The 25,789-nt window shown below is 43.8% G+C and overlaps 2 protein-coding genes across 7 annotated transcripts; one reads left to right on the forward strand and one right to left on the reverse strand.

The window, feature by feature from the left end:
• The first annotated feature begins 60 nt into the window (after window positions 1-60).
• Window positions 61-3,918, forward strand: LOC125509016 (alpha-galactosidase). 2 transcript variants are annotated; one of them, XM_087526066.1, is made up of 13 exons: window positions 61-505; window positions 1,240-1,298; window positions 1,391-1,593; window positions 1,786-1,889; window positions 2,024-2,099; window positions 2,219-2,277; window positions 2,363-2,428; window positions 2,515-2,598; window positions 2,707-2,771; window positions 2,921-3,003; window positions 3,117-3,329; window positions 3,455-3,595; window positions 3,714-3,918. In XM_087526066.1, the coding sequence occupies exons 1-13, from the start codon at window positions 399-401 to the stop codon at window positions 3,798-3,800; spliced, it is 1,347 nt and encodes a 448-aa protein (XP_087382192.1). In that variant the 5' UTR covers window positions 61-398; the 3' UTR covers window positions 3,801-3,918. The 2 variants fall into 2 exon arrangements, with proteins under 2 accessions (XP_087382192.1, XP_087382191.1); XM_087526065.1 differs by lacking the exon at window positions 3,714-3,918 and having other exon boundaries at window positions 3,455-3,697.
• On the reverse strand, window positions 1,062-8,971 carry LOC125509015 (uncharacterized). 5 transcript variants are annotated; one of them, XR_007283912.2, is made up of 9 exons: window positions 7,732-8,971; window positions 7,058-7,223; window positions 6,918-6,968; window positions 6,594-6,776; window positions 6,373-6,478; window positions 4,908-5,614; window positions 4,130-4,673; window positions 3,874-3,919; window positions 1,062-1,517 (listed from the first exon to the last, which is right to left on the reverse strand). XR_007283912.2 is itself a non-coding variant. In XM_048673854.2 (7 exons), the coding sequence occupies exons 1-7, from the start codon at window positions 8,211-8,213 to the stop codon at window positions 4,287-4,289; spliced, it is 2,082 nt and encodes a 693-aa protein (XP_048529811.1). In that variant the 5' UTR covers window positions 8,214-8,971; the 3' UTR covers window positions 3,993-4,286. The 5 variants fall into 5 exon arrangements, 1 of the variants encoding a protein (XP_048529811.1); XR_007283914.2 differs by lacking the exon at window positions 1,062-1,517 and adding an exon at window positions 1,550-3,743; XR_007283913.2 differs by lacking the exon at window positions 3,874-3,919.
• Between the last annotated feature and the right edge of the window lie 16,818 nt (window positions 8,972-25,789).

The following is a 25,789-nucleotide window of genomic DNA, read 5'->3' on the forward strand; positions in this document are numbered from 1 at the left end:
GTTAAACTCCTCGTCTTTTTTATGGCTCCGAAGCAACACATGATTCTCAGGTGACCAAAGTTACCGGCGCACCCCCGGTCTCTCCGCATTTCTCTCGGAGTGAAGTAGAGGCGTGCCAGTAGGTCCAGCGGGGTTTTTTCTGGATGGCTCACCCGCAGCAGTCCAAACCTGTTTCTCAGATGACCATTTCAAATTATACCAGTTCTGCACACAGCTGCATGAAGGAATTGGTAATCAGCCGGGTGGCACCGCCACCGTGAGATCCCAGGCTCTGGCCTTGTCGTTACAACGACCTCGCCCAGGATGCGTGGAGATGAGACGCATATAAGCGGATCACTCGCAAGACCGAGTCACGTCACACTCACGCGCGCGCAGGGACAGTGAAGGGATCCTCTGCCATGGCGAGAGCGGCGGCGCCCTTGCTCCCCTTCTTCTTCCTCCTGCTGTCGTCAACATCGCCGGCGGCCGCCCAGAAGAATCTCCTTGGCCGGACTCCCCAGATGGGGTAATGGATCTGTCACCTCTGTATTCTGTTCAGTCAGTTCTGCTTGTAACTTCCATACAAATGCTGCGTCCTTTTTATGATCTTTTTGGGAATCTGGTCCGTGTGGTTAAGTACTGATTTGATTTGACTAACCCTCGTAACTGGCGAACGTCTTAAAGATGTGGCATTTTTAGTTGATGAAGGGGAAAGATGTGGCATTCTTTTCACAACATATTCTCGTTTTACAACTAAAACTGCTAGCAAAGATGGTTCGTTTGCCACCCCCTTAAAGCGAACACTCGCCACGGAACATTTTCGTTTGATCAAGTCTCTTCTTGTAGTAGTCACAAAAAATGATCTGCTCTCCTCTTGCCTTTAGGACTCCTTTGGTTTGGAATTTTTTTGTAGGAATTTTATAGGAAAGGATTTTCAAAAGGAAAAAAAATCTTTTATAGTCCTTTGGTTTGTAAGAATAGAATCATATTTCTACGGAGGAATTGTTACCATCTTGCACATCTTAGGAAAACAAACATTAGCCTAGACTCAATGGAAAAAAATCCTATGATATGAACCAACAGACATCTATTTTCATATTCCTATTCATAGGATTTAAAATACATGACATCTCAGTTCCTACAAGTTTCATATTCCTATGATATTTCAAAGAGGCCCGAATCCTCTTCAAGCCCCTCTAAACCGAACATGAAATATTTCAACAATGAAGTCTTGCTGAACTGACAGCACGGTGTATTCAGGTGGAATAGCTGGAACCACTTCGGCTGCAAGATAGATGAGGTGATAATCCGAAAAATAGGTAAGGATGGTGCTCCCTTGCTCTCTCTTAGCCAGGAAAACCAAACCTTGCATTGCTGCAAAAAATAAATAAAACACATTGTGTTTGTGTAGCTGATGCCATGGTGGATACTGGTCTTGCGAAACTGGGATATGAGTATATCAACTTAGGTAATCGCTTCGCGTTTCTCGCTCGCTTTGGTTTTCCCCCTTTTCAACTCTTCATGTTTAGAAATGAGGCCTGCAATATTCACAGTGGATATGTTTGTTTTGAAACTGCAGACGACTGTTGGGCATCTCATGACAGAGACTCCCAGGTGGGTGACTAGTAGTACATGTTAATAGAAGAGATGATATGTGTGTAAATAGAAAGAGCAAAACAAATTTTAAAATCCATTATTGATCCTCAGTCATGTGAAACTAGCATAAGCTTTTCAGCTGCAATGTTAGAATGGCGTATTTCCATAGGTTTCGTTCAGTTGTTAAAAAGACCGACTGTTATTTTACAGGGCAATCTAGCTGCAAATGGAACAGCATTTCCATCAGGAATGAGGGCCTTAGCAGATTATGTGCACGGGAAAGGGCTCAAACTTGGACTCTACGGCGATGCAGGGTATGCGCTTTATAGAGAACCCGCAGAAAATTAGCCAGTCAAAATGTTTCTAATATGACTGGGAACACGTGACAAGTCCCCCCAGTCCACATGGATCTCTCCCTTGCTTAAATCACACCACTCTCTCTTTTCAGACTGCGAACTTGCAGCAGACTGCAGCCCGGTTCGCTAGGATACGAAGACCAAGATGCGAGAACTTTGGCAGCTTGGGTAAACCAATTAAAATGTTCATTAGATCATCTAAAACTTACACATGTCCAGAATGGTTTTCCTGGTAGGGGTTCCAAAGCAGGAGAAAAACTGATTCTTCTAAATTGTTGTGTTACAAGGGGATTGACTACCTGAAGTATGACAACTGCAACAACCAAAACATCAGCCCACTAACAAGGTAACCTTTACAACTACAGAACTTAGAAGCTTGTCAAATTTCATCCGGATTTAGATATTTTGACATATTCGCAACAAAAATGCAGATATAACAGGATGAGTGAAGCCCTTATGAATTCTGGAAGGGACGTTTTCTTCTCCCTTTGCGAATGGTAACTGATTCTTGCTTTTCAACAGACCAAAAGGGAGGGTTCGAATTCCATTCATCTGTTTGAGAAAAAACAACAATGATGTGCAGGGGTGTGGATGATCCAGCGACATGGGCAGGCAGCTTTGCAAACAGCTGGAGGACAACAGAAGACATCAAGAACACATGGGAAAGGTGAACAAGTTTACATCCTGGAGAACTTTTACTGCCCCTTCCAAACTTCTGCAAAGTTTAGATGGAGATTCTAATTCCTATCCTGAAATACTACTGCAAATTGGGCAGCATGACGGACAACGCTGACAAGAACGACAAGTGGGCACCTTATGCAGGGCCTGGTGGATGGAATGGTTAGTCTCTGTAGGCCTATGATAAATTTTGATCATGCGCAAGTGTGTAGGAAGACGGATGTAGGATCTGGGGTTTTTGTTCCCAACAATATTTTTTTTGTGCTTGTGATGACAATTCACAGTGATCTCTTTGAATGTTTCTGCTTCAGACCCAGACATGCTGGAAGTAGGAAACGGGGGGATGACAATAGAAGAGTACCGTTCTCATTTCAGCATATGGGCTCTAGTCAAGGTAATGATGAAGTGACTTTCATTGCATGAGAGATAAAAAAAAGTAAACCAACAGAACAGCATTGTTAGGCAAGAATTTTCACAAGATTATGTTGTTGATCTGGATTCAACTAGGCTCCTCTGATACTTGGCTGCGATATCAGCTCAATGAGCGCTGAAACCAAGGAAATCATCACCAATCAGAATGTCATTGCAGTTAATCAAGGTAGAGTCATTTCTCCAAAATGGTCATGTGAAAATTTAAAGATGGTACTAAGCTTTGTCGATTCATCATTAGACAAACTTGGGGTACAAGGGCGCAAAGTGCAACAAGATGGAGATCTAGAAGTAAGTAAAAGGAATATAACATAAGCTTTTTTATTTATAGTATCATGTAGTAGGCAAAAATCATAGTACCATGTTATGTTCAACACTTAGTATAATTCATCTATACTTGATTAACTTGGGCTTAGGTTTGGGCTGGTCGCTTAAGTCGAGGGAGAGTTGCTCTTGTGCTGTGGAACAGAGGGCCTGCTGAAGCATCTATTACTGCTAGTTGGAGCAACATTGGTCTAAACCAATCAGCTGTTGTAGATGCTCATGATCTGTGGACAGTAAGCACTTTGTCTAATCATATGAGCCTCATGGTTAAAACCACAAAACATTCTCTGATTTGCATACAAAACTGTTCTTCAACCCCCTTTTCCTGCGTGTGATTTTTTGTGCTTGCAGGATGAGGTTACATCATCAATGCAAGGAAACCTGACGAATAAGATGGATTCTCATGCTTGCAAGATGTATGTGTTGACCCCAAAATAGAACAGTATTCTCGACATTGCATATTACTATAAAATAATTATTTCAAAAGTCTCAAAAGATAACAATGTATTACCTTGGTATGTGTACATGCTGTGTCCAAACATTGATAGTGCTACATCCTATACCATGTCACATGTGTCCAGATTTAATTATATGAATATTATAGATGTAACACCAAAAAACTTTAACAAAAGAAGAAGAAAATTCTACTGTAGTATTTCTATTATCTGACAACTTACAGGTTTCAGTGAAACATTTGCAAGTTCCAACATACATGTCACTAAATTTCAGTACCAAAGAAACTTATACAAAAGCATTGGCGAACGTACCTACGTCAATTCTGGCACTCCTAGGTTGGGCTCATTTTGCTCCCTTTCAACACCACACAATTTATATGATTATGATACAGTGGATGGACCATATTTCTGTAATTCTATAGGAGTATAGTCTCATCAGATACCAAATATCCTTATTGGCGATAGCACATTAAAACCCAGTCCATCCAGCTGGTTGGTAGGGTGCATCTTTCTCCACTTCAGCCTTCAGAGTGTTGAGGGACTGAGAAGCATTCCCCAAATTTGACATCTCAGAAGGCACGGTGCCAGAAGGTACAGCCTTAAAGCTATCTTGACCGAAGGCAAAGGGGACGGCACCAGAGTTTGCTTTTGACTGACTAAGCGAGCCGGCTTTGTTGCTTTGTGATGCCCTTAAAGTTCGGACCGACCTCGGGCGGGCACATTTTACAACTGCTTGAGCTTTCGGCTCTTCAGGAAAAGCGGACCATGGCTTGGGATCTGGGCTTGGTGTCCCTGGACTTGATGTAAATAGACCTTGCCGGAGCTCTGGTGGGGTTCCTGCAATCTTCTCCCTTGGCTGTGAAAAGTAATACATTACTGTATCAGCTAAGGTTCAGATTGTTTGCAGTAATGGGTAATTAGCTATGGAATTGGAAACACCGGGCTAGATCATTAATTCATTACAGGTTAAAACTTAAAACTATATGGTTTCACTTATGTATATGTTACGAATTTTTCCCTCTAGCCAGTTAATCTAGATATTATTGAGTACAGTGAGAAGATTAGTTAAGACATGTAGGAGTAATCATACCGGAGTGTCAAGGCTTGTGCTGGGTGGGGAGGATTCAGCCTTCAAATTTTCTTTCAACTCCTTAACTGGCGCTGGTGCAGAAGCTGTGGCTAGAGCTTGTTTAAGTTCCTGTATCTCCCGCCTCTGAGAGGAGCAAATGGCTGACAATCTATCAAACTTCAGTGAAATTTCTTCCTTCTCCAAGTTTGCTATCTTCAATTGCTCCTTGAGTAAAGTTACTTCGGCCTCCAGCTGTTGTTCTTTCAATTTACTTGTCGTGTTTAAACTGCCGGCATTGTCCTCTGAGCTCACCTGAACATTATCAAAGTCTGCCACAAAGGAGCTAAAAGTAGCAGTCTGTGCACTGGTTTTGTTATCTGGTTTAGTGTTTTGGGTTTTCTCTAGGCCATATTCTGAACCATTTGGAGAAAACCTTATTTCAAAATCCCCAGGAGAACTATCAACAGAAGCAGAAAGAGACTGTCTGTATGCATTCCGTGTCGTGTTCTGGTTCTTTGCCTGAGGTTGCTTTGTTATGCCATCATATATGGGCTCTTGATCTAGAACTGACCCCTTGTCATCCGCAAAAGCTAGTTCTTGTGCATGTTGAGTTGACCAAAATGCACCTGCAGAACCCTTACTCTCAACAGGAACTTGTGACCTCAAACTGGAAGGGCCTTTCGGAGGTGTACTTCTCACATTGTCTCTTGACCATGATGGAGAGGGTCCTGAAATACATTGTTTTCATTACGAAATAAATATAGCAGATGAAATTGTTCTCATATGGAACCAAAACCACTTAGACCTAGAGAAGAAAGATCCGATGAACTACTATAACAAAATGGCTTTTCCATGTCATTCTTGCACTATCTAAAAAAATGGTTTTTCCCTGGTATCCTTGCGTCCTACTCCCTCCATTCACTATTATAAGATGTTCTAACTTTTTTCTGAATCGGATGTATATAAACACGTTTTAGTGTGTTTGTTCACTCATGTCAATCCGTATGTAGTCCATATTGAAACATCCAAAACGTTTTACAATAGTGAACGGAGAGAATATATAACTAAATAGGTGATCCCCACTAATCTATTTCTCTTCACATGCAAACATGCCACCTCAGCATGCAACCATGCATGGGAGAAGGCCCACCTTAACACGCAACCATGCATGGAAATTTTCGTTCTATTATGATAGCTACACTTATATTCAATAAAAAAATCAACTATACAATACATTAAATCATATGTATTTTCAGTTTTAATTATCATATTATTGAACCAAATGTTTATGTTCCATAGTACAACCGAATCTCATGAAATATACTGCATCCAATTGCCTTTATCTAGTAGGTAAGCTTTCGCGTGTGCATTCCTTACATTTACTAATCTTTCTACACATAAACCTAAGAAGTAACATGCAAATAAGAAACCATGCTCACAGCAGCGGCTTCAATTCTTAAAAAGGGCAAAATCGCAGAAGCCAAACCTTCATCTTCAGTAGTTTGCAATTCAAATGCTGATCCAGATGGGGATCCATCAGGTAAATCCTTTTGCAGCTCCAAAGGAAGTAACTCATTAACACGAAACCATACCTATAACAGTACATGCATCAATGTTAGAGAACTGGAAGGCTAATTCGGCCACATGCACTAACTAAGACCAACCTAAATTCATGAAAGTGAATGGCCAATCAAGCAAAGCCCTTGCCTGTGTAATGTCTGGTCTGGCATCTGGAGAGGACTGAAGCATCTCTTCGATCAGACTTGTAATGGAAGAACAGTACTTCGGTAATTCAGGGATACGATAGTTCCCATTGAGGATCTGAAGCTTTGATTCTCCATCAAAAGCTGATTTTAAGTAGCAGATTCTATACATGAGACATCCAAGAGCCTAAAAAAATCAGTACCACCTTAGCTTATGCAGTTATTTAGAGTTAATCAGATACAACAAAGTAAAACACCGGTTCAAAGAACAAGATAGGTAATACAGGAAACAAAAAAAAATAGTGTAATGGCTGCAAAGATGGTTTACCCATATATCTACTTTCTCACTAATAACTTCCCTCCTGTACAAGTCCCACATCTGCAATCAGTAAACAAGCTTATATTAAGTAAATATGTGAAGGAACTGAGAAAGAGCTCATAAGTCATAATAGGTTGATTCAATCAAACCTCAGGAGCCCTATAAGCAGGAGTTGTATGTTTTCTGATGACATCTTCTTCAATGCCCCTCTCCTCTGGTTTATCAAAGCACTTATGGTTTGTTGATACGCTACCAAAATCACATAATTTCCAAGCCCCGTCAGCACCAAGAAGCACATTTTCAGCCTTTAGGTCCCTGCACATTGAATAGATTTGCTGTGATGCCTCTATAATGAAGATAGACGTAGCAATTTCTTGAAGGATCAGACTGAGAATGTTAAAAGAATAACATGTAATGATGAGTTATTCAATTGCAATCTACAGCCAACTGGAGTTGATAATGCACTAGATGAAACAACGCAACCAAGACTGAGTGCAAAGCTATATGAAACAGCGTAGAATTATGCAAAACTAAAGCTGCCACATGATCGATGTTATTGACATACTTGCGTCCTGATAATTTAGCTCTTAACGATGTACATCAGAGAGCAATACAGTATTCTGATACAGATGAAACAATATGCTCAAGATAAGATAAAGTGACTAGCACATGATTTCCTGCTGCTTGTCATGGGACTAACTCTATCCGACAAAGCAATGGAGTTACATGCAAAACGTTCATTGCAAAAGCACCAACGACAGAGAACTGCTTCCCGTAGACATTTCACACAGCAATTCCATAGGTTGGGATATGAAAGGCAGACCTGTGAGCAACAGGTGGTGTCTGGCAGTGCATCGCGAAGACCGCATTGCAAACATCCCGGAAAATGAGAGCAACCTGCTCCTCATCATAGAACCCTGCAGTACCTCTAGTGTCCAAGGCAGAAACCAGCGATCTCTCGCAGAACTCCATCAGCAGAAGTGCCTCCCTCCCACGGCCCATATCCAGTATGGCATGCGCGACGAGAGTGACCACGTTCGGGTGCCCCTTGAGCGCCCTCATCACCGTGATCTCCTTCTGCACCAGGTCCAGCGACTCCTTGTCATGGACAATGACATGCTTGAGCGCGTACTGCTTCGCCGGGTTGGTCAGGTCTCGGGCGAGGTACACGCACGAGAAGCCACCCTCGGCAATGGCTTCCCGGACGTGCACTTTCACATTGCCGACATCGATGGTTCGGCCCTCGAGGCCGCCAGAAGGGCCGGAATGCTCTTTGGGCATGAGCTGCCTGAACGGTTTCCACATGATCTAATTAATTACTGATCCTCAGCCCTCACAAGTCAAAAGCGCCTGGTTCGGCCTCAGAAACCTCCTATGTGAAGTTTATCCACACTCAGCAAGGATTTCTCAGCATGGTAAAGCTTGAGAGCTACGAATCAACAGGGTCCGTCCAAGCGGCAGAACAGTGATCGGCGTCTCTCAAGATCTGCCTGTCTATCTAGCTTTGATACGGCAACTGCCGAATGGCCGTCCCTCCGAGCAGATCTACCTACCTGGCTTACCGCCGAACACCAAGGAAGAAGCCAGCGAGCAGCCTAGCTCAGCAGCCCCCGCTGCCGCCAAACAAACACCTTGTCTGCAATGGCCAGCCGACACGGCGAAGCAGCAATGGAAGAAGAGGAGATCGACCAAGTCAGCAGCAACCAATCAGTTCAACCCAAGAAACGACCAGACCCGGCCCGCTTGAAGCAGTCCGGGATCAAGAACTGGTCGTGGGCGGCCAGCCAGGAAGCGACCAACCCCCAACCCGGCCGCCTCACTCGGAGCAGCAGGTGTGGTAGGGCCCGGGACTCGCCAACTCCGATCTGGAGGCCCTGGGGGGTGGTATGTCTTTGGGGCTGGAGGGGTTGCCTGCTCGTAGGGGTTAGCGGCGGGCAGACCGGGAGCAGGAGGAAGAAGAAAAGAGGAAAGATTTGTTTGTTACGGCGGCGAGGCGAGGAAAGTGGGATTTCCGTCGCCGCGGGGACGCGTGGCGTGGAAGAAGACTTCCCAAGCACGTTCCGCGTTGAGTCGCTGGGGAAAAGGAAGGGACAGAGGCTGGTCAGTTGCACTGTCGCATCTGTGCTTCACAGTCACTTTCTTCTGTGTTTTCTTCCTCCTTTTGATAATATTTCTTTTCGAACAGAATCATATCTATTGTATAAAAGTCGGCTTGACCTTATCTATGACAGCCGGAAATTCTTCGTGCACATGGCCCAAGGGACCAGCGCTACGGAGTCGCGGTCGTCGTCGTTGAACCCTTACATAGATCTGAAGTACCTGACACTAAATCCTGCCACATGACGAGAAACATGTCGGGTGCTCCGATCCTAAATCACACCGATCTAACAAGTAAAACATCATATCACTTTATGGCCTCACGCACGGCATGCCCATGGCTGAAGCCTTACCTTGGTCGGGACCGTTTGCGTCTTTTGACTCACGTATATGATTGTGTCGTTAGCATTCATATGACAGAGAATCCGGACCGACATGACTAGTCGTAAACCAAAATCGCACAGACTTACAGGGACATGCATAGTGACCCAGCAAGGCATGTTTCAGTCAGCAGCGAGTGTAATCGAGTCGTAGCGAGGCTACAAAGGACTTCAGTAAACACTGTGTGACATTTCCTCGTAGGAACAGACACATGAGCAAAGAAGGACACATGTCGGTCAACCCATGTGTTCTGGATGGAAGCACTAGGAGGCATTTTCCCATAAGGAAGGCTACCCAGAATAAACAACTAGGTGTCGGATCCCACACATAGTAAAGCATTTCAATAACATACACACAATATACTCGATATGTATTGATACAACATGGCATCACAACATAACTCTACAACTTAAAGTATTTATTTGGAGTCATACATGGCATGATATTACAAACATGGGTCTCATGACCCAACATAAAAAGTCATACAAGCAACAAGTGAAAACATAACCATTTCTGAGTACACACAACTACAAAGAAAAAGGGTGAGAAGGTTGACTATCTACAAGACCCTCCATAGAAACCAGACCTCTGTCTCGGATTCCCAAACTAATTGGTTAATGTCGAACTTGTGGTTGGAACGACTAATGAGACTAATGTCTTCTCCGTAAAACATAAGTTAAGCAAACGTGAGTACAAATGTACTCAACAAGACTTACATTAGAACTATCTACTTATGCATCAGTATCAACAATTGAGTTGTGGAGTTTAACTGCAGCAAGCCAGTTTTGAGTCGGTGGCTATCCATACTACGAATACCAGTATTTTCTTTTGGGTGGGAAAGCGCACACGAGTCCACATATTCACCATATCAATACACCACTATGGATCCGCTTCTGTCTCTCTATAAGAAGGCCATTCATAGCACTCACGCTTATCTTGCGCATTTTAGGGTATCCACTTTCAGTTATCTTTGAACCATGTAAGCTTTCCAAGTAGTCCATATCCGAGAGTGCGGCTATTCGAATAGATCATTTATAACCCTACAGGGGTGTACTTCTTCACAAACGCTCTCACCATTTATCGTTGTTTACACGGCATGCACTCGGCAACCTTCAAGCAGAAGCCTAGCGAGGATGTCAGCCATGATCTGACTAACTACACAAGTCTCTAGTCCGGATTTATCACCTATTTGAGTTTCATCCGTAAGGAAGTCCGGTCGAGGTTTCCACTACGACCTCAAACGATGTGTGTAGGGTTCCCAAGCCCATCAAACGGGTGCCTCGGTACACAGTGCCACAGTGTCTATACCGCATCATAGCTCACCCCTAGGATCAGTGCTACGCACGGCCTCCAACACATATCCTACAAACACCAGAAACTAGTTGCAACTCCTGGATGGAGATCAAGGCGATTAATAAGTCGAGAGGGTCCATGGGTTTTGGGCCCAATGTATGGTAGCAACTATCTTGGATCACAAACACAGAACTCGGTTCCTGAGGACGGTCCCAATGAGACAACCCACCATGTACTCCAACATGGCCTCTCATCGCTACCGTTACCAAATCGTGTTCACACACTTATGTCTCAATAGTAGGACATGTTCACCACCATCCCAATCCACCCTGATGAATCAGACCCGACACAACTCTAAGCAATAGCAGGCATGGCAAGCAAGCATGAATGAGTAGGCACATCATGGCTCAAACAACTCCTACTCATGCTAGTGGGTTTCTACTATTTTATTGTGGCAAAGACATGTCATGTAGAGGAATGGGTTCAACTGCCGTAACACGTAGCAGTTGAATCGTTGTTGTCCTAATGCAGTAAAAGAGAGCAAGAGCGAGAGAGTGGGATTGTATCGGAATGCTCAAAGAGGGTTTGCTTGCCTGGCACTTCTAAAGATAGTATAGCTCTTCATCGGTGTGAATGATCACAACATCGGAATCGTCTGCTACTGAGAGGGGACAAACACCGACAAACAAGAAGGAACACAATCAATGCAATGCAACAAACATGATGCGTGAATACAAATGCCACTATTTACAAGCATTTGTTCTAGGGCTGTGATAAAACCCTAACCTCGCTGCTCCAAGGAGATGGCAGAAATCTATGCCGAATCTTCGTTGACTACGTCCAAATGGACGAACTCGAGAGGATCAAAGCCCAAAAGACAAACTCAAAGAAGAGGTGCTGCCATCTGCCCGAGTGTCGCAACTGTGAGGACTAAAAACTCTAACCTAAGCTACTAACCAGAATGGAGGCACAAAGATTCCCGTCCCCGCCATCGGCCACCTGAGCGGTAGGCAGAGTGGGGGGGGGGGGTTGAATCCACGGGCTCCGTGAAAGTCTGGAGGGGAAAGTTTGCTCTAACCGCCTAGAGTTAGGGAACAAAACGAGGGAACTATTTTGGTGCGTCTCCTTTTCATAATATAGTGCTTATAGATTTAGAAAAATCAAACTTTAATCAAATTTAACGGGAAAATTATCTATAACTACAATACCAAACATATATCATCTCGAAAAAAATATTAAACATGTATAATATGAAAATATGTCTCACGATGTACCTATTGATATGGATTTGGCATTTTAGATGTTAATGTTATTTTCTACAACCTTGGTTAAAGTTTGTAAAATTTGAGTTCTAAACAGAATATGTGTGCACTACATTCTGAAGTGGAGGGAGTGAGGGTGTGGGCATGTGTAAGAGAAAAAGCACATCTTTTTTCACACACGCGCTCGTGCATGTGCGGTTCCCACATGTATCAACTCATTAAAAATTCAAAAAAGGGATGTGACGTATCGCTAACTCTCCTCTAGATGAGAACTAACTAAATCCCATCCAACTCGCATCATATTCTTCTTCTTTCCCCTCATCTTTCACTTTTATTTTGTCCTCTTTTTATTTTATTTTATCAAATACGCACACAGGTGTGCAACGCGCCGGTGGAAATATAGTTGTACATAGCCACCGGGCGTGCAATTACTGTTGTGCATAGAAGGACGGGTGTGCAACTATGGTTGCGCATGACCGGTTGACATGCGGTTTCGCGTAGCGGGCAGGCATGCAACTCCAGTCACGGGTATCGATAGACATGTCGTTGCAATTGTGTGCATGTGCATCGAGGTGTAACTGTAGTTGTGCAGTGTGCAGGAGCGTGCAGTTCCAGTTGCGCACGGCTAAATAAGCCAAAGGGTCGAAACATGGGAACATGATGGACAGATGTAAAGACAAGCACCCACCAAGCGGACAGCTTGGAGAAGATCACCCAGGGAACAAGATGATCATGTAAGCAAACGGGAAGAGGCCCTTACTAGACACTTGCTCTTGCTCTTGTAATGTGTTCTCGCAAGGAAGGACATGGTCACTAAGTCAATCTTCATCATCATCAATCCCCACCTTCTCCAAGGGCGCTCGCCCCAAACGGTTCCTACTAAGCTGGGTTCAGCGGAACTCATCAAAGCCTCAGCCTCAGAGATCGAGGGTGGGGCCACACTCTCCACCTCGCAAAATCGTCCAATCATCAAGTGAATAGTGCCTCCCATATGCGGCATCAGAAGATCGTGAACACTGAGAGGTGAAGGAAATATGCCCTAGAGGCAATAATAATGTTATTATTTTATTTCCTTATATCATGATAAATGTTTATTATTCATGCTAGAATTGTATTATCCGGAAACATAATACTTGTGTGAATACATAGACAAACCAAACGTCACTAGTATGCCTCTACTTGACTAGCTCGTTGATCAAAGATGGTTATGTTTCCTAGCCATAGACATGTGTTGTCATTTGATTAATGGGATCACATCATTAGGAGAATGATGTGATTGACATGACCCATTCCATTAGCTTAAGCACCTGATCGTTTAGTATGTTGCTATTGCTTTCTTCATGACTTATACATGTTCCTATGACTATGAGATTATGCAACTCCCGTTTACCGGAGGAACACTTTGTGTGCTACCAAACGTCACAACGTAACTGGGTGATTATAAAGGAGCTCTATAGGTGTCTCCAAAGGTAAATGTTGGGTTGGCGTATTTCGAGATTAGGATTTGTCACTCCGATTGTCGGAGAGGTATCTCTGGGCCCTCTCGGTAATGCACATCACATAAGCCTTGCAAGCATTGCAACTAATGAGTTAGTTGCGAGATGATGTATTACGAAACGAGTAAAGAGACTTGCCGGTAACGAGATTGAACTAGGTATTGAGATACCGACGATCGAATCTCGGGCAAGTAACATACCGATGACAAAGGGAACAAAGTATGTTGTTATGCGGTCTGACCGATAAAGATCTTCGTAGAATATGTAGGAGCCAATATGAGCATCGAGGTTCCGCTATTGGTTATTGACCGGAGACGTGTCTCGGTCATGTCTACATTATTCTCGAACCCGTAGGGTCCGCACGCTTAAGGTTTCGATGACAGTTATATTATGAGTTTATGCTTTTTGATGTACCGAAGTTTGTTCGGAGTCCCGGATGTGATCACGGACATGACGAGGAGTCTCGAAATGGTCGAGACATAAAGATTGATATATTGGAAGCCTATATTTGGATATCGGAAGTGTTCCGGGTGAAATCGAGATTTTACCGGAGTACCGGGAGGTTACCGGAACCCCCCGGGAGGTATATGGGCCTTAGTGGGCTTTAGTGGAAGAGAGGAGAGGTGGCCAGGGCTGGGCCGCGCGCCCCTCCCCCTAGTCCGAATAGGACAAGGAGAGGGGGGCGGCGCCCCCCCTTCCTTCTCTCTCTCCTCTTCCCCCCTTCCCGAATCCTATTCCAACTAGGAAAGGGGGGAATCCTACTCCCGGTGGGAGTAGGACTCCTCCTGGCGCGCCCTCCTCTTGGCCGGCCGCACCCCCCCTTGATCCTTTATATACGGGGGCAGGGGGCACCCCTAGACACACAAGTTGATCCACGTGATCATATTCTTAGCCGTGTGCGGTGCCCCCTTCCACCATAATCCTCGATAATATTGTAGCGGTGCTTAGGCGAAGCCCTGCGACGGTAGTACATCAAGATCGTCACCACGCCGTCGTGCTGACGGAACTCTTCCCTGATACTTTGCTGGATCGGAGTCCGGGGATCGTCATCGAGCTGAACGTGTGCTAGAACTCGGAGGTGCCGTAGTTTCGGTGCTTGATCGGTCGGGCTGTGAAGACATACGACTACATCAACCGCGTTGTGCTAACGCTTCCGCTGTCGGTCTACAAGGGTACGTAGATCACACTCTCCCCACTCGTTGCTATGCATCACCATGATCTTGCGTGTGCGTAGGAAATTTTTTGAAATTACTACGTTCCCCAACAGTGGCATCCGAGCCTAGGTTTTATGTGTTGATGTTATATGCACGAGTAGAACACAAGTGAGTTGTGGGCGATATAAGTCATACTGCTTACCAGCATGTCATACTTTGGTTCGGCGGTATTGTTGGACGAAGCGGCCCGGACCGACATTACGCGTACGCTTACGCGAGATCGGTTCTCCCGACGTGCTTTGTACATAGGTGGCTTGCGGGTGACAGTTTCTCCAACTTTAGTTGAACCGAGTGTGGCTACGCCCGGTCCTTGCGAAGGTTAAACAGCACCAACTTGACAAACTATCGTTGTGGTTTTGATGCGTAGGTAAGATTGGTCCTTGCTTAAGCCCGTAGCAGCCACGTAAAACTTGCAACAACAAAGTAGAGGACGTCTAACTTGTTTTTGCAGGGCATGTTGTGATGTGATATGTTCAAGACATGATGCTAAATTTTATTGTATGAGATGATCATGTTTTGTAACCGAGTTATCGGCAACTGGCAGGAGCCATATGGTTGTCGCTTTATTGTATGCAATGCAATCGCGCTGTAATGCTATACTTTATCACTAAGCGGTAGCGATAGTCGTGGAAGCATAAGATTGGCGAGACGACAACGATGCTACGATGGAGATCAAGGTGTCACACCGGTGACGATGGTGATCACGATGGTGCTTCGAAGATGGAGATCACAAGCACAAGATGATGATGGCCATATCATATCACTTATATTGATTGCATGTGATGTTTATCTTTTATGCATCTTATCTTGCTTTGATTGACGGTAGCATTATAAGATGATCTCTCACTAATTATCAAGAAGTGTTCTCCCTGAGTATGCACCGTTGCGAAAGTTCTTCGTGCTGAGACACCACGTGATGACCGGGTGTGATAGGCTCTACGTTCAAATACAACAGGTGCAAAACAGTCGCACACGCGGAATACTCAGGTTATACTTGACGAGCCAAGCATATACAGATATTGCCTCGGAACACGGAGACCGAAAGGTCGAGCGTGAATCATATAGTAGATATGATCAACATAGTGATGTTCACCAATGAAACTACTCCATCTCACGTGATGATCGGACATGGTTTAGTTGATTTGGATCATGTAATCACTTAGAGGATTAGAGGGATGTCTATCTAAGTGGGAGTTCTTTAAGTAATATGATTAATTGAACCTAAATTTATCATGAAACTTAGTACCTGATAGTATCTTGCTTGTTTATGCTTGATTGTAGATAGATGGCCCGTGCTGTTGTTCCGTTGAATTTTAATGCGTTCCTTGAGAAAGAAAAGTTGAAAGATGATGGTAGCAATTACACGGACTGGGTCCGTAACTTGAGGATTATCCTCATTGCTGCACAGAAGAATTACATCCTGGAAGCACCACTGGGTGCCAGGCCTGCTGCTGGAGCAACACCAGATGTTATGAACGTCTGGCAGAGCAAAGCTGATGACTACTCGATAGTTCAGTGTGCCATGCTTTACGGCTTAGAATCGGGACTTCAACGACGTTTTGAACGTCATGGAGCATATGAGATGTTCCAGGAGTTGAAGTTAATATTTCAAGCAAATGCCCGGATTGAGAGATATGAAGTCTCCAATAAGTTCTATAGCTGCAAGATGGAGGAGAACAGTTGTGTCAGTGAGCATATACTCAAAATGTCTGGGTATAATAATCACTTGATTCAATTGGGAGTTAATCTTCTAGATGATTGCGTCATCGACAGAATTCTCCAATCACTGCCACCAAGCTACAAGAGCTTCGTGATGAACTATAATATGCAAGGGATGAATAAGACTATTCTCGAGCTCTTCGCAATGCTGAAAGCTGCGGAGGTAGAAATCAAGAAGGAGCATCAAGTGTTGATGGTCAACAAGACCACTAGTTTCAAGAAAAAGGGCAAAGGGAAGAAGAAGGGGAACTTCAAAAAGAACAGCAAGCAAGTTGCTACTCAAGAGAAGAAACCCAAACCTGGACCTAAGCCTGAAACTGAGTGCTTCTACTGCAAGCAGACTGGTCACTGGAAGCGGAACTGCCCCAAGTATTTGGCAGATAAGAAGGATGGCAAGGTGAACAAAGGTATATGTGATATATATGCTCGCAGTAGCACCTGGGTATTTGATACTGGTTCCGTTGCTAATATTTGCAACTCGAAACAGGGACTACGGATTAAGCGGAGATTGGCTAAGGACGAGGTGACGATGCGCGTGGGAAATGGTTCCAAAGTCGATGTGATCACAGTCGGCACGCTACCTCTACATCTACCTTCGGGATTAGTATTAGACCTAAATAATTGTTATTTGGTGCCAGCGTTAAGCATGAACATTATATCTGGATCTTGTTTGATGCGAGACGGTTATTCATTTAAATCTGAGAATAATGGTTGTTCTATTTATATGAGTAATATCTTTTATGGTCATGCACCCTTAAAGAGTTGTCTATTCTTATTAAATCTCGATAGTAGTGACACACATATTCATAGTGTTGAATCCAAAAGATGCAGAGTTGATAATAATAGTGTAACTTATTTGTGGCACTGCCGTTTAGGTCATATCGGTATAAAGCGCATGAAGAAACTCCATACTGATGGGCTTTTGGAACCACTTGATTATGAATCACTTGGTACTTGCGAACCGTGCCTTATGGGTAAGATGACAAAAACACCGTTCTCCGGTACTATGGAGAGAGCAACAGATTTATTGGAAATCATACATACAGATGTATGTGGTCCGATGAATGTTGAGGCTCGTGGCGGATATCGTTATTTTCTCACCTTCACAGATGACTTAAGCAGATATGGGTATATCTACTTAATGAAACATAAGTCTGAAACATTTGAAAAGTTTAAAGAATTTCAGAGTGAAGTTGAAAATCATCGTAACAAGAAAATAAAATTCCTACGATCTGGTCGTGGAGGAGAATATTTGAGTTACGAGTTTGGTGTACATTTGAAACAATGTGGAATAGTTTCGCAACTCACGCCACCCGGAACACCACAGCGTAATGGTGTGTCCGAACGTCGTAATCGTACTTTACTAGATATGGTGCGATCTATGATGTCTCTTACTGATTTACCGCTATCGTTTTGGGGATATGCTCTAGAGACGGCCGCATTCACGTTAAATAGGGCACCATCAAAATCCGTTGAGACGACGCCTTATGAACTGTGGTTTGGCAAGAAACCAAAGTTGTCGTTTCTGAAAGTTTGGGGCTGCGATGCTTATGTGAAAAAGCTTCAACCTGATAAGCTCGAACCCAAATCGGAGAAATGTGTCTTCATAGGATATCCAAAGGAAACCATTGGATACACCTTCTATCACAGATCTGAAGGCAAGACTTTTGTTGCTAAATTCGGAAACTTTCTGGAGAAGGAGTTTCTCTCGAAAGAAGTGAGTGGGAGGAAAGTAGAACTTAACGAGGTAACTGTACCTGCTCCATTATTGGAAAGTAGTACATCACAGAAACCTGTTTCTGTGACACCTACACCAATTAGTGAAGAAGCTAATGATAATGATCATGAAACTTCAGAACAAGATACTACTGAACCTCATAGATCAACCAGAGTAAGATCCGCGCCAGAGTGGTATGGTAATCCTGTTCTGGAAGTCATGTTACTGGATCATGATGAACCTACGAACTATGAAGAAGCGATGGTGAGCCCAGATTCCGCAAAATGGCTTGAAGCCATGAAATCTGAGATGGGATCCATGTATGAGAACAAAGTATGGACTTTGGTTGACTTGCCCAATGATCGGCAAGCAATTGAGAATAAATGGATCTTCAAGAAGAAGACTGACGCTGACGGTAATGTTACTGTCTACAAAGCTCGACTTGTCGCAAAAGGTTTTCGGCAAGTTCAAGGGATTGACTATGATGAGACCTTCTCACCCGTAGCGATGCTTAAGTCTGTCCGAATCATGTTAGAAATTACCGCATTTTATGATTATGAAATTTGGCAAATGGATGTCAAAACTGCATTCCTGAATGGATTTCTGCAAGAAGAGTTGTATATGATGCAGCCGGAAGGTTTTGTCGATCCAAAGGGAGCTAAAAAAGTGTGCAAGCTCCAGCGATCCATTTATGGACTGGTGCAAGCCTCTCGGAGTTGGAATAAACGCTTTGATAGTGTGATCAAAGCATTTGGTTTTTTACAGACTTTTGGAGAAGCCTGTATTTACAAGAAAGTGAGTGGGAGCTCTGTAGCATTTCTGATATTATATTTAGATGACATATTGCTAATCGGAAATGATATAGAAGTTCTGGATAGCATAAAAGGATACTTGAATAAGAGTTTTTCAATGAAAGACCTCGGTGAAGCTGCTTACAAATTGGGCATTAAGATCTATATAGATAGATCAAGACGCTTAATTGGACTTTCACAAAGCACATACCTTGACAAAGTTTTGAAGAAGTTCAAAATGGATCAAGCAAAGAAAGGATTCTTGCCTGTGTTACAAGGTGTGAAATTGAGTAAGACTCAAGCCCCGACCAATGCAGAAGATAGAGAGAAAATGAAAGATGTTCCCTATGCTTCAGCCATAGGCTCTATCATGTATGCAATGCTGTGTACCAGACCTGATGTGTGTCTTGCTATAAGTCTAGTAGGGAGGTACCAAAGTAATCCAGGAGTGGATCACTGGACAGCGGTCAAGAACATCCTGAAATACCTGAAAAGGACTAAGGATATGTTTCTCATATATGGAGGTGACAAAGAGCTCATCGTAAAAGGTTACGTTGATGCAAGCTTTGACACTGATCCGGACAATTCTAAATCGCAAACCGGATACATGTTTACATTAAACGGTGGAGCTATCAGTTGGTGCAGTTCTAAACAAAGCGTTGTGGCGGGATCTACATGTGAAGCGGAGTACATAGCTGCTTCGGAAGCAGCAAACGAAGGAGTCTGGATGAAGGAGTTCATATCCGATCTAGGTGTCATACCTAGTGCATCGGGTCCAATGAAAATCTTTTTGTGACAATACTGGTGCAATTGCCTTGGCAAAGGAATCCAGATTTCACAAGAGAACCAAACACATCAAGAGACGCTTCAATTCCATCCGGGATCTAGTCCAGGTGGGAGACATAGAGATTTGCAAGATACATACGGATCTGAATATAGCAGACCCGTTGACTAAGCCTCTTCCACGAGCAAAACATGATCAACACCAAAGCTCCATGGGTGTTAGAATCATTACTGTGTAATCTAGATTATTGACTCTAGTGCAAGTGGGAGACTGAAGGAAATATGCCCTAGAGGCAATAATAATGTTATTATTTTATTTCCTTATATCATGATAAATGTTTATTATTCATGCTAGAATTGTAGTATCCGGAAACATAATACTTGTGTGAATACATAGACAAACCAAACATCACTAGTATGCCTCTACTTGACTAGCTCATTGATCAAAGATGGTTATGTTTCCTAGCCATAGACATGTGTTGTCATTTGATTAATGGGATCACATCATTAGGAGAATGATGTGATTGACATGACCCATTCCATTAGCTTAAGCACCCGATCGTTTAGTATGTTGCTATTGCTTTCTTCATGACTTATACATGTTCCTATGACTATGAGATTATGCAACTCCCGTTTACCAGAGGAACACTTTGTGTGCTACCAAACGTCACAACGTAACTGGGTGATTATAAAGGAGCTCTACAGGTGTCTCCAAAGGTAAATGTTGGGTTGGCGTATTTCGAGATTAGGATTTGTCACTCCGATTGTCGGAGAGGTATCTCTGGGCCCTCTCGGTAATGCACATCACATAAGCCTTGCAAGCATTGCAACTAATGAGTTAGTTGCGAGATGATGTATTACGAAACGAGTAAAGAGACTTGCCGGTAACGAGATTGAACTAGGTATTGAGATACCGACGATCGAATCTCGGGCAAGTAACATACCGATGACAAAGGGAACAAAGTATGTTGTTATGCGGTCTGACCGATAAAGATCTTCGTAGAATATGTAGGAGCAAATATGAGCATCCAGGTTCCGCTATTGGTTATTGACCGGAGACGTGTCTCGGTCATGTCTACATTGTTCTCAAACCCGTAGGGTCCGCACGCTTAAGGTTTCGATGACAGTTATATTATGAGTTTATGCTTTTTGATGTACCGAAGTTTGTTTGGAGTCCCGGATGTGATCACGGACATGACGAGGAGTCTTGAGATGGTCAAGACATAAATATTGATATATTGGAAGCCTATATTTGGATATCGGAAGTGTTTCGGGTGAAATCGGGATTTTACCGGAGTACCGGGAGGTTACCGGAACCCCCCGGGAGGTATATGGGCCTTAGTGGGCTTTAGTGGAAGAGAGGAGAGGTGGCCAGGGCTGGGCCGCGCGCCCCTCCCCCCCTAGTCCGAATAGGACAAGGAGAGGGGGGCGGCGCCCCCCCTTCCTTCTCTCTCTCCTCTTTCCCCCTTCCCGAATCCTATTCCAACTAGGAAAGGGGGGGAATCCTACTCCCGGTGGGAGTAGGACTCCTCCTGGCGCGCCCTCCTCCTGGCCGGTCGCACCCCCCCTTGATCCTTTATATACGGGGGCAGGGGGCACCCCTAGACACACAAGTTGATCCACGTGATCATATTCTTAGCCGTGTGCGGTGCCCCCTTCCACCATAATCCTCGATAATATTGTAGCGGTGCTTAGGCGAAGCCCTGCGACGGTAGTACATCAAGATCGTCACCACGCCGTCGTGCTGACGGAACTCTTCCCCGACACTTTGATGGATCGGAGTCCGGGGATCGTCATCGAGCTGAACGTGTGCTAGAACTCGGAGGTGCCGTAGTTTCGGTGCTTGATTGGTCGGGCCGTGAAGACGTACGACTACATCAACTGCGTTGTGCTAACGCTTCCGCTGTCGGTCTACAAGGGTACGTAGATCACACTCTCCCCTCTCGTTGCTATGCATCACCATGATCTTGCGTGTGCGTAGGAATTTTTTTGAAATTACTACGTTCCCCAACAAGAGGTGCCTTTGGGTTGGTGACTGAGGACTTCATATTCTCTTCAACCACAGCTCGGTGATCGGGGACTTCCCCTTTAGAGCCACCTTGAGCTCTTCAGCAACAACTCTCGACTTAACTTTCTTCCAAGGCTTTCAGGGCTTCGCGTTGTCAAAACACAAGCCTATCGCAGCTCTAGGAATCACCGCCTCAAACCATTTCGGTGTCGAGACCTCATTAGGAGCATGGAAGGAGTCGCCAAGTGTACAAAGCGCCACATGGGGAGGGCTCTATGGTTCGAGTCCTGGATCATGATGAGAGGTAGCACCAGCTTGAGACATTTCGCCACCAGATTGTGGCACACAATCCTCCACCACCTAGTCATACCTCATGTAATCCCACTGTTCCTAAATAAGCCCTTTAGATTCTGATATGGACTACATACGAAGCAAAATAAGTGAATCTATACTCTAAAATATGTCTATGTACATCCATACATCCATATGTAGTTTATATTGAAATCTCTAAAAGGGCTTATATTTAGAAACGAAAGGATGTCTATATACATCTATATGTAGTTTATATTGAAATTTCTAAAAGGACTTATATTTAGAAACATAGGGAGTACTCAGCACGTGTGAAAGGTCCAATCATCTAGATCGCCCACTCAGCTGCCACCTCATACGAGGATGCTTCTGTCAAAATGAAGAATGAAATATCAGCTCAAGAAGGCTAAGGAATCAAAACAGAACACTGCTGTCGACTAACACCATCTCCTCCAACACGTCTCGCACAGTCGATGATCTGCCAAATGTTCCACCCATCGGCAAATGAAGGCTCTGTCCACGACACTTGCTTGTGTACCACCAAGGCATCATTCCAAGCAAGTGACATGGTGAAGTGAAGATGGGATCGAGGGTAACCCCGCCTCCCGCTCATTCCATTCGGCGTGTAGGTCTTTGGAGCGCATGAATGTGTTTTCTTCAACAAACTTAAGACAATGCTTCAAGTACACCGCCCCAGAGATACTCTCGACCGAGCCATCAGAGACAGTACCACAGTTATCACCACTTGAAAACGAAAAATCGCCTTATACCAACATTTGAACATTTTTTTATCAAAAGGGGTTTCCCCCCACCCCACTTTTATTAAAAACGGGGCATAGCAAAAGTCCCAGAATGTTAACAAGCATTCGGGTTCACCAAGAGTGGCAAACCAAACAGTAATTCAGGCAACACCTACACCGCAAAACATAAAAGTAGACCTCATTCAGCACCGCGCAGGGCAGTTTCAAAACCCACACACTCTAGAAGTTCATCAGCGCACATGCGGGGGGTGGGAAAAATGAACCATCGGTATCACCCCGAATGGGCCTTCAGCACACTCCCGTCCCGGGTCCTTTTTGAGCATGCTCTCAGCTCCCACCCCAGGCGATCCTGAGTAGCTCGCCTCTTCGTCGGTCCAGGAATAGGAGGCAGCGTTGGAGCAGCACCGATTGATCGCCTTTGCACAGGATCTTCCATTGATGTAGAGACGAGCTGATCCGCCCAACACCGCTCGGGTATTTGTCCATGGCATACCCTGGAAACACATATCGTTACACATAGTTCAAATCCCCCAGATGGAGGCAACACAAGCAATGTTAGTCACAGATCTTTTGTTGTTTAGTTTACAAAAGGAAGATAGTTCAGTCATATTTTTTGGGATATTAAAGCCAAAAGTATCAGCTACATCGAGCCAAATTTGCTTGGCTACTATGCAATGAAAGAATAAATGATGAACAGTTTCATTCTCATTACAGAACAAACAATTCAAGTTCTCAACCACCCTTCTTTTGCTTAAGTTGTCTCTGATAAGAATTTTGTTATTATAGGCTAACCACATAAAGACCAAGTATCTGTTGGGAACAGCAATTTTCCAAAAAAAATCCAAATCGGGGTAGAAACCCCTCCCCAGTTTATCATGTTGTAGAAGGATTTAACAAAAAAAATCCCAGATGGCTCCAAGAGCCAGGCAGGCTGGTCCTCCTCATCAGTTAGGTTTTTAGTAGAAATTACGTGAATCAGTGATACGTCTCCAACGTATCTACTTTTCCAAACACTTTTGCCTTTGTTTTGGACTCTAACTTGTATGATTTGAATAGAACTAACCCAGACTGACGCTGTTTTTAGTAGAATTACCATGGTGTTATTTATGTGTAGGAGCAAACGTTCTCGGAATGACCTGAAACTTCACGGAGCCACTTTTCAGAAAATAAGAAAAATACCTGCAAACGATGAAGGCCAGGGGGCCCACCACCTCTCCACGAGGGTGGGGGCGCGCCTGCCCCCCTACCTTGTGGGCCCCCTGTTGCCTCTCCGACTCCAACTCCATATATTGAGTTTCAGGGAGAAAAAAATCAAGGAGAAAAATTCATCGCGTTTTACGATACGGAGCCGCCGCCAAGCCCTAAAACCTCTCGGGAGGGCTGATCTGGAGTCCGTTCAGGGCTCCGAAGAGGGGAATCCGTCGCCATCGTCATCATCAACCATCCTCCATCACCAATTTCATGATGCTCACCGCCGTGCGTGAGTAATTCCATCATAGGCTTGCTAGACGGTGATGGGTTGGATGGGATCTATCATGTAATCGAGTTAGTTTTGTTAGGGTTTGATCCCTAGTGTCCACTATGTTCTGAGATTGATGTTGCTATGACTTTGCTATGCTTAATGCTTGTCACTAGGGCCCGAGTGCCATGATTTCAGATATGAACCTATTATGTTTTCATCAATATATGAGTGTTCTTGATCCTATCTTGCAAGTCTATAGTCACCTATTATGTGTTATGATCCGTTAACCCCGAAGTGACAATAATCAGGATATTTACTGGTGATGACGTAGTTTGAGGAGTTCATGTATTCACTATGTGTTAATGCTTTGTTCCGGTTCTCTATAACAAGGAGGCCTTAATATCCCTTAGTTTCCGTAAGGACCCCGCTGCCACGGGAGGGTAGGACAAAAGATGTCATGCAAGTTCTTTTCCATAAGCACGTATGACTATATTCGGAATACATGCCTACATTATATCAATGGACTAGAGCTAGTTCTGTGTCACCCTAGGTTATGACTGTTACATGATGAACCGCATCTGGCATAATTCTCTATCACCGATCCATTGCTTATGAGCTTTCCATATATTGTTCTTCACTTATTTAATTTCCCGTTTCTATTGCTATCATCACTACAAAATACCAAAAACATTACTTTTACTATTGTTACCTTTTGTTACCGTTATCACTACTATCATATTACTTTGCTACTAAATACTTTGCTGCAGATATTAAGTTTCCAGGTGTGGTTGAATTGACAACTCAGCTGCTAATACTTGAGAGTATTCTTTGGCTCCCCTTGTGTCGAATCAATAAATTTGGGTTGAATACTTTACCCTCGAAAACTGTTGTGATCCCCTATACTTGCGGGTTATCAAGACTATTTTCTGGCGCTGTTGCCGGGGAGCATAGCTCTATTCTTTGAGTCACTTGAGATTTATATCTGCTTATCATTATGAAGAACTTGAAAGATCCAAGAACCAAGATCTATCCCTCAACTACGAGGGGAGGTAAGGAACTGCCATCTAGCTCTGCACTTGATTCACCTTCTGTTTTGAGTAAGCTTGTGACACCTACACCTGCTTCTGTTATTCGTTCTGATATGTCGCATGTTATTGATGATGCCACTTCTGCTATGCATGATACTTATGATGAAACTACCTCTATGCCTGATACTACTATGCCACTTAGTGATTTCCTTGATGAACAATTTGCTAGGGCTAGAGAAATTGAAAATATTGAATCTGATGATACTGATGAAAGTGATGATGAAGAATCACTTGTTATTCCTAAGGGTTATGTTTTTTATCAAGAAGCTTCTTTAGCTATTTTAGCTTGAAAAAATAGAAATGAACTCAAAAGGTTATTAGCTAAATGGAGTAGGAAATCTCTAAATGCTAGAATGAAACCCGACCCTGCTTTTGCTACTTCACCTATCTTTGTTACTGATAAGGATTATGAATTCTCTGTTGATCCTGATATAATTACTTTGGTTGAATCTGATCCTTTTCATGGTTATGAATCGGAAACTGTTGTGGCACATCTTACT

This window comes from Triticum urartu, chromosome 5A (assembly GCF_056163025.1).
Source record: "Triticum urartu cultivar PI428250 chromosome 5A, HENAU_Tu73, whole genome shotgun sequence".
Lineage (NCBI taxonomy): Eukaryota > Viridiplantae > Streptophyta > Magnoliopsida > Poales > Poaceae > Triticum > Triticum urartu.

Coding starts and splice junctions, on each gene's coding strand:
- LOC125509015 (XM_048673854.2), bottom strand. CDS start 8,213: ATGTGGAAACCGTTCAGGCAGCTCATGCCCAAAGAGCATTCCGGCCCT. Junction 6,777..6,917: donor GTGAGAAAGTAGATATATGG/GTAAACCATCTT, acceptor TGATTTTTTTAG/GCTCTTGGATGTCTCATGTA. Junction 4,674..4,907: donor GCACAAGCCTTGACACTCCG/GTATGATTACTC, acceptor TACTTTTCACAG/CCAAGGGAGAAGATTGCAGG.
- LOC125509016 (XM_087526065.1), top strand. CDS start 399: ATGGCGAGAGCGGCGGCGCCCTTGCTCCCCTTCTTCTTCCTCCTGCTG. Junction 2,429..2,514: donor TTCTTCTCCCTTTGCGAATG/GTAACTGATTCT, acceptor AATGATGTGCAG/GGGTGTGGATGATCCAGCGA. Junction 2,599..2,706: donor ATCAAGAACACATGGGAAAG/GTGAACAAGTTT, acceptor CAAATTGGGCAG/CATGACGGACAACGCTGACA.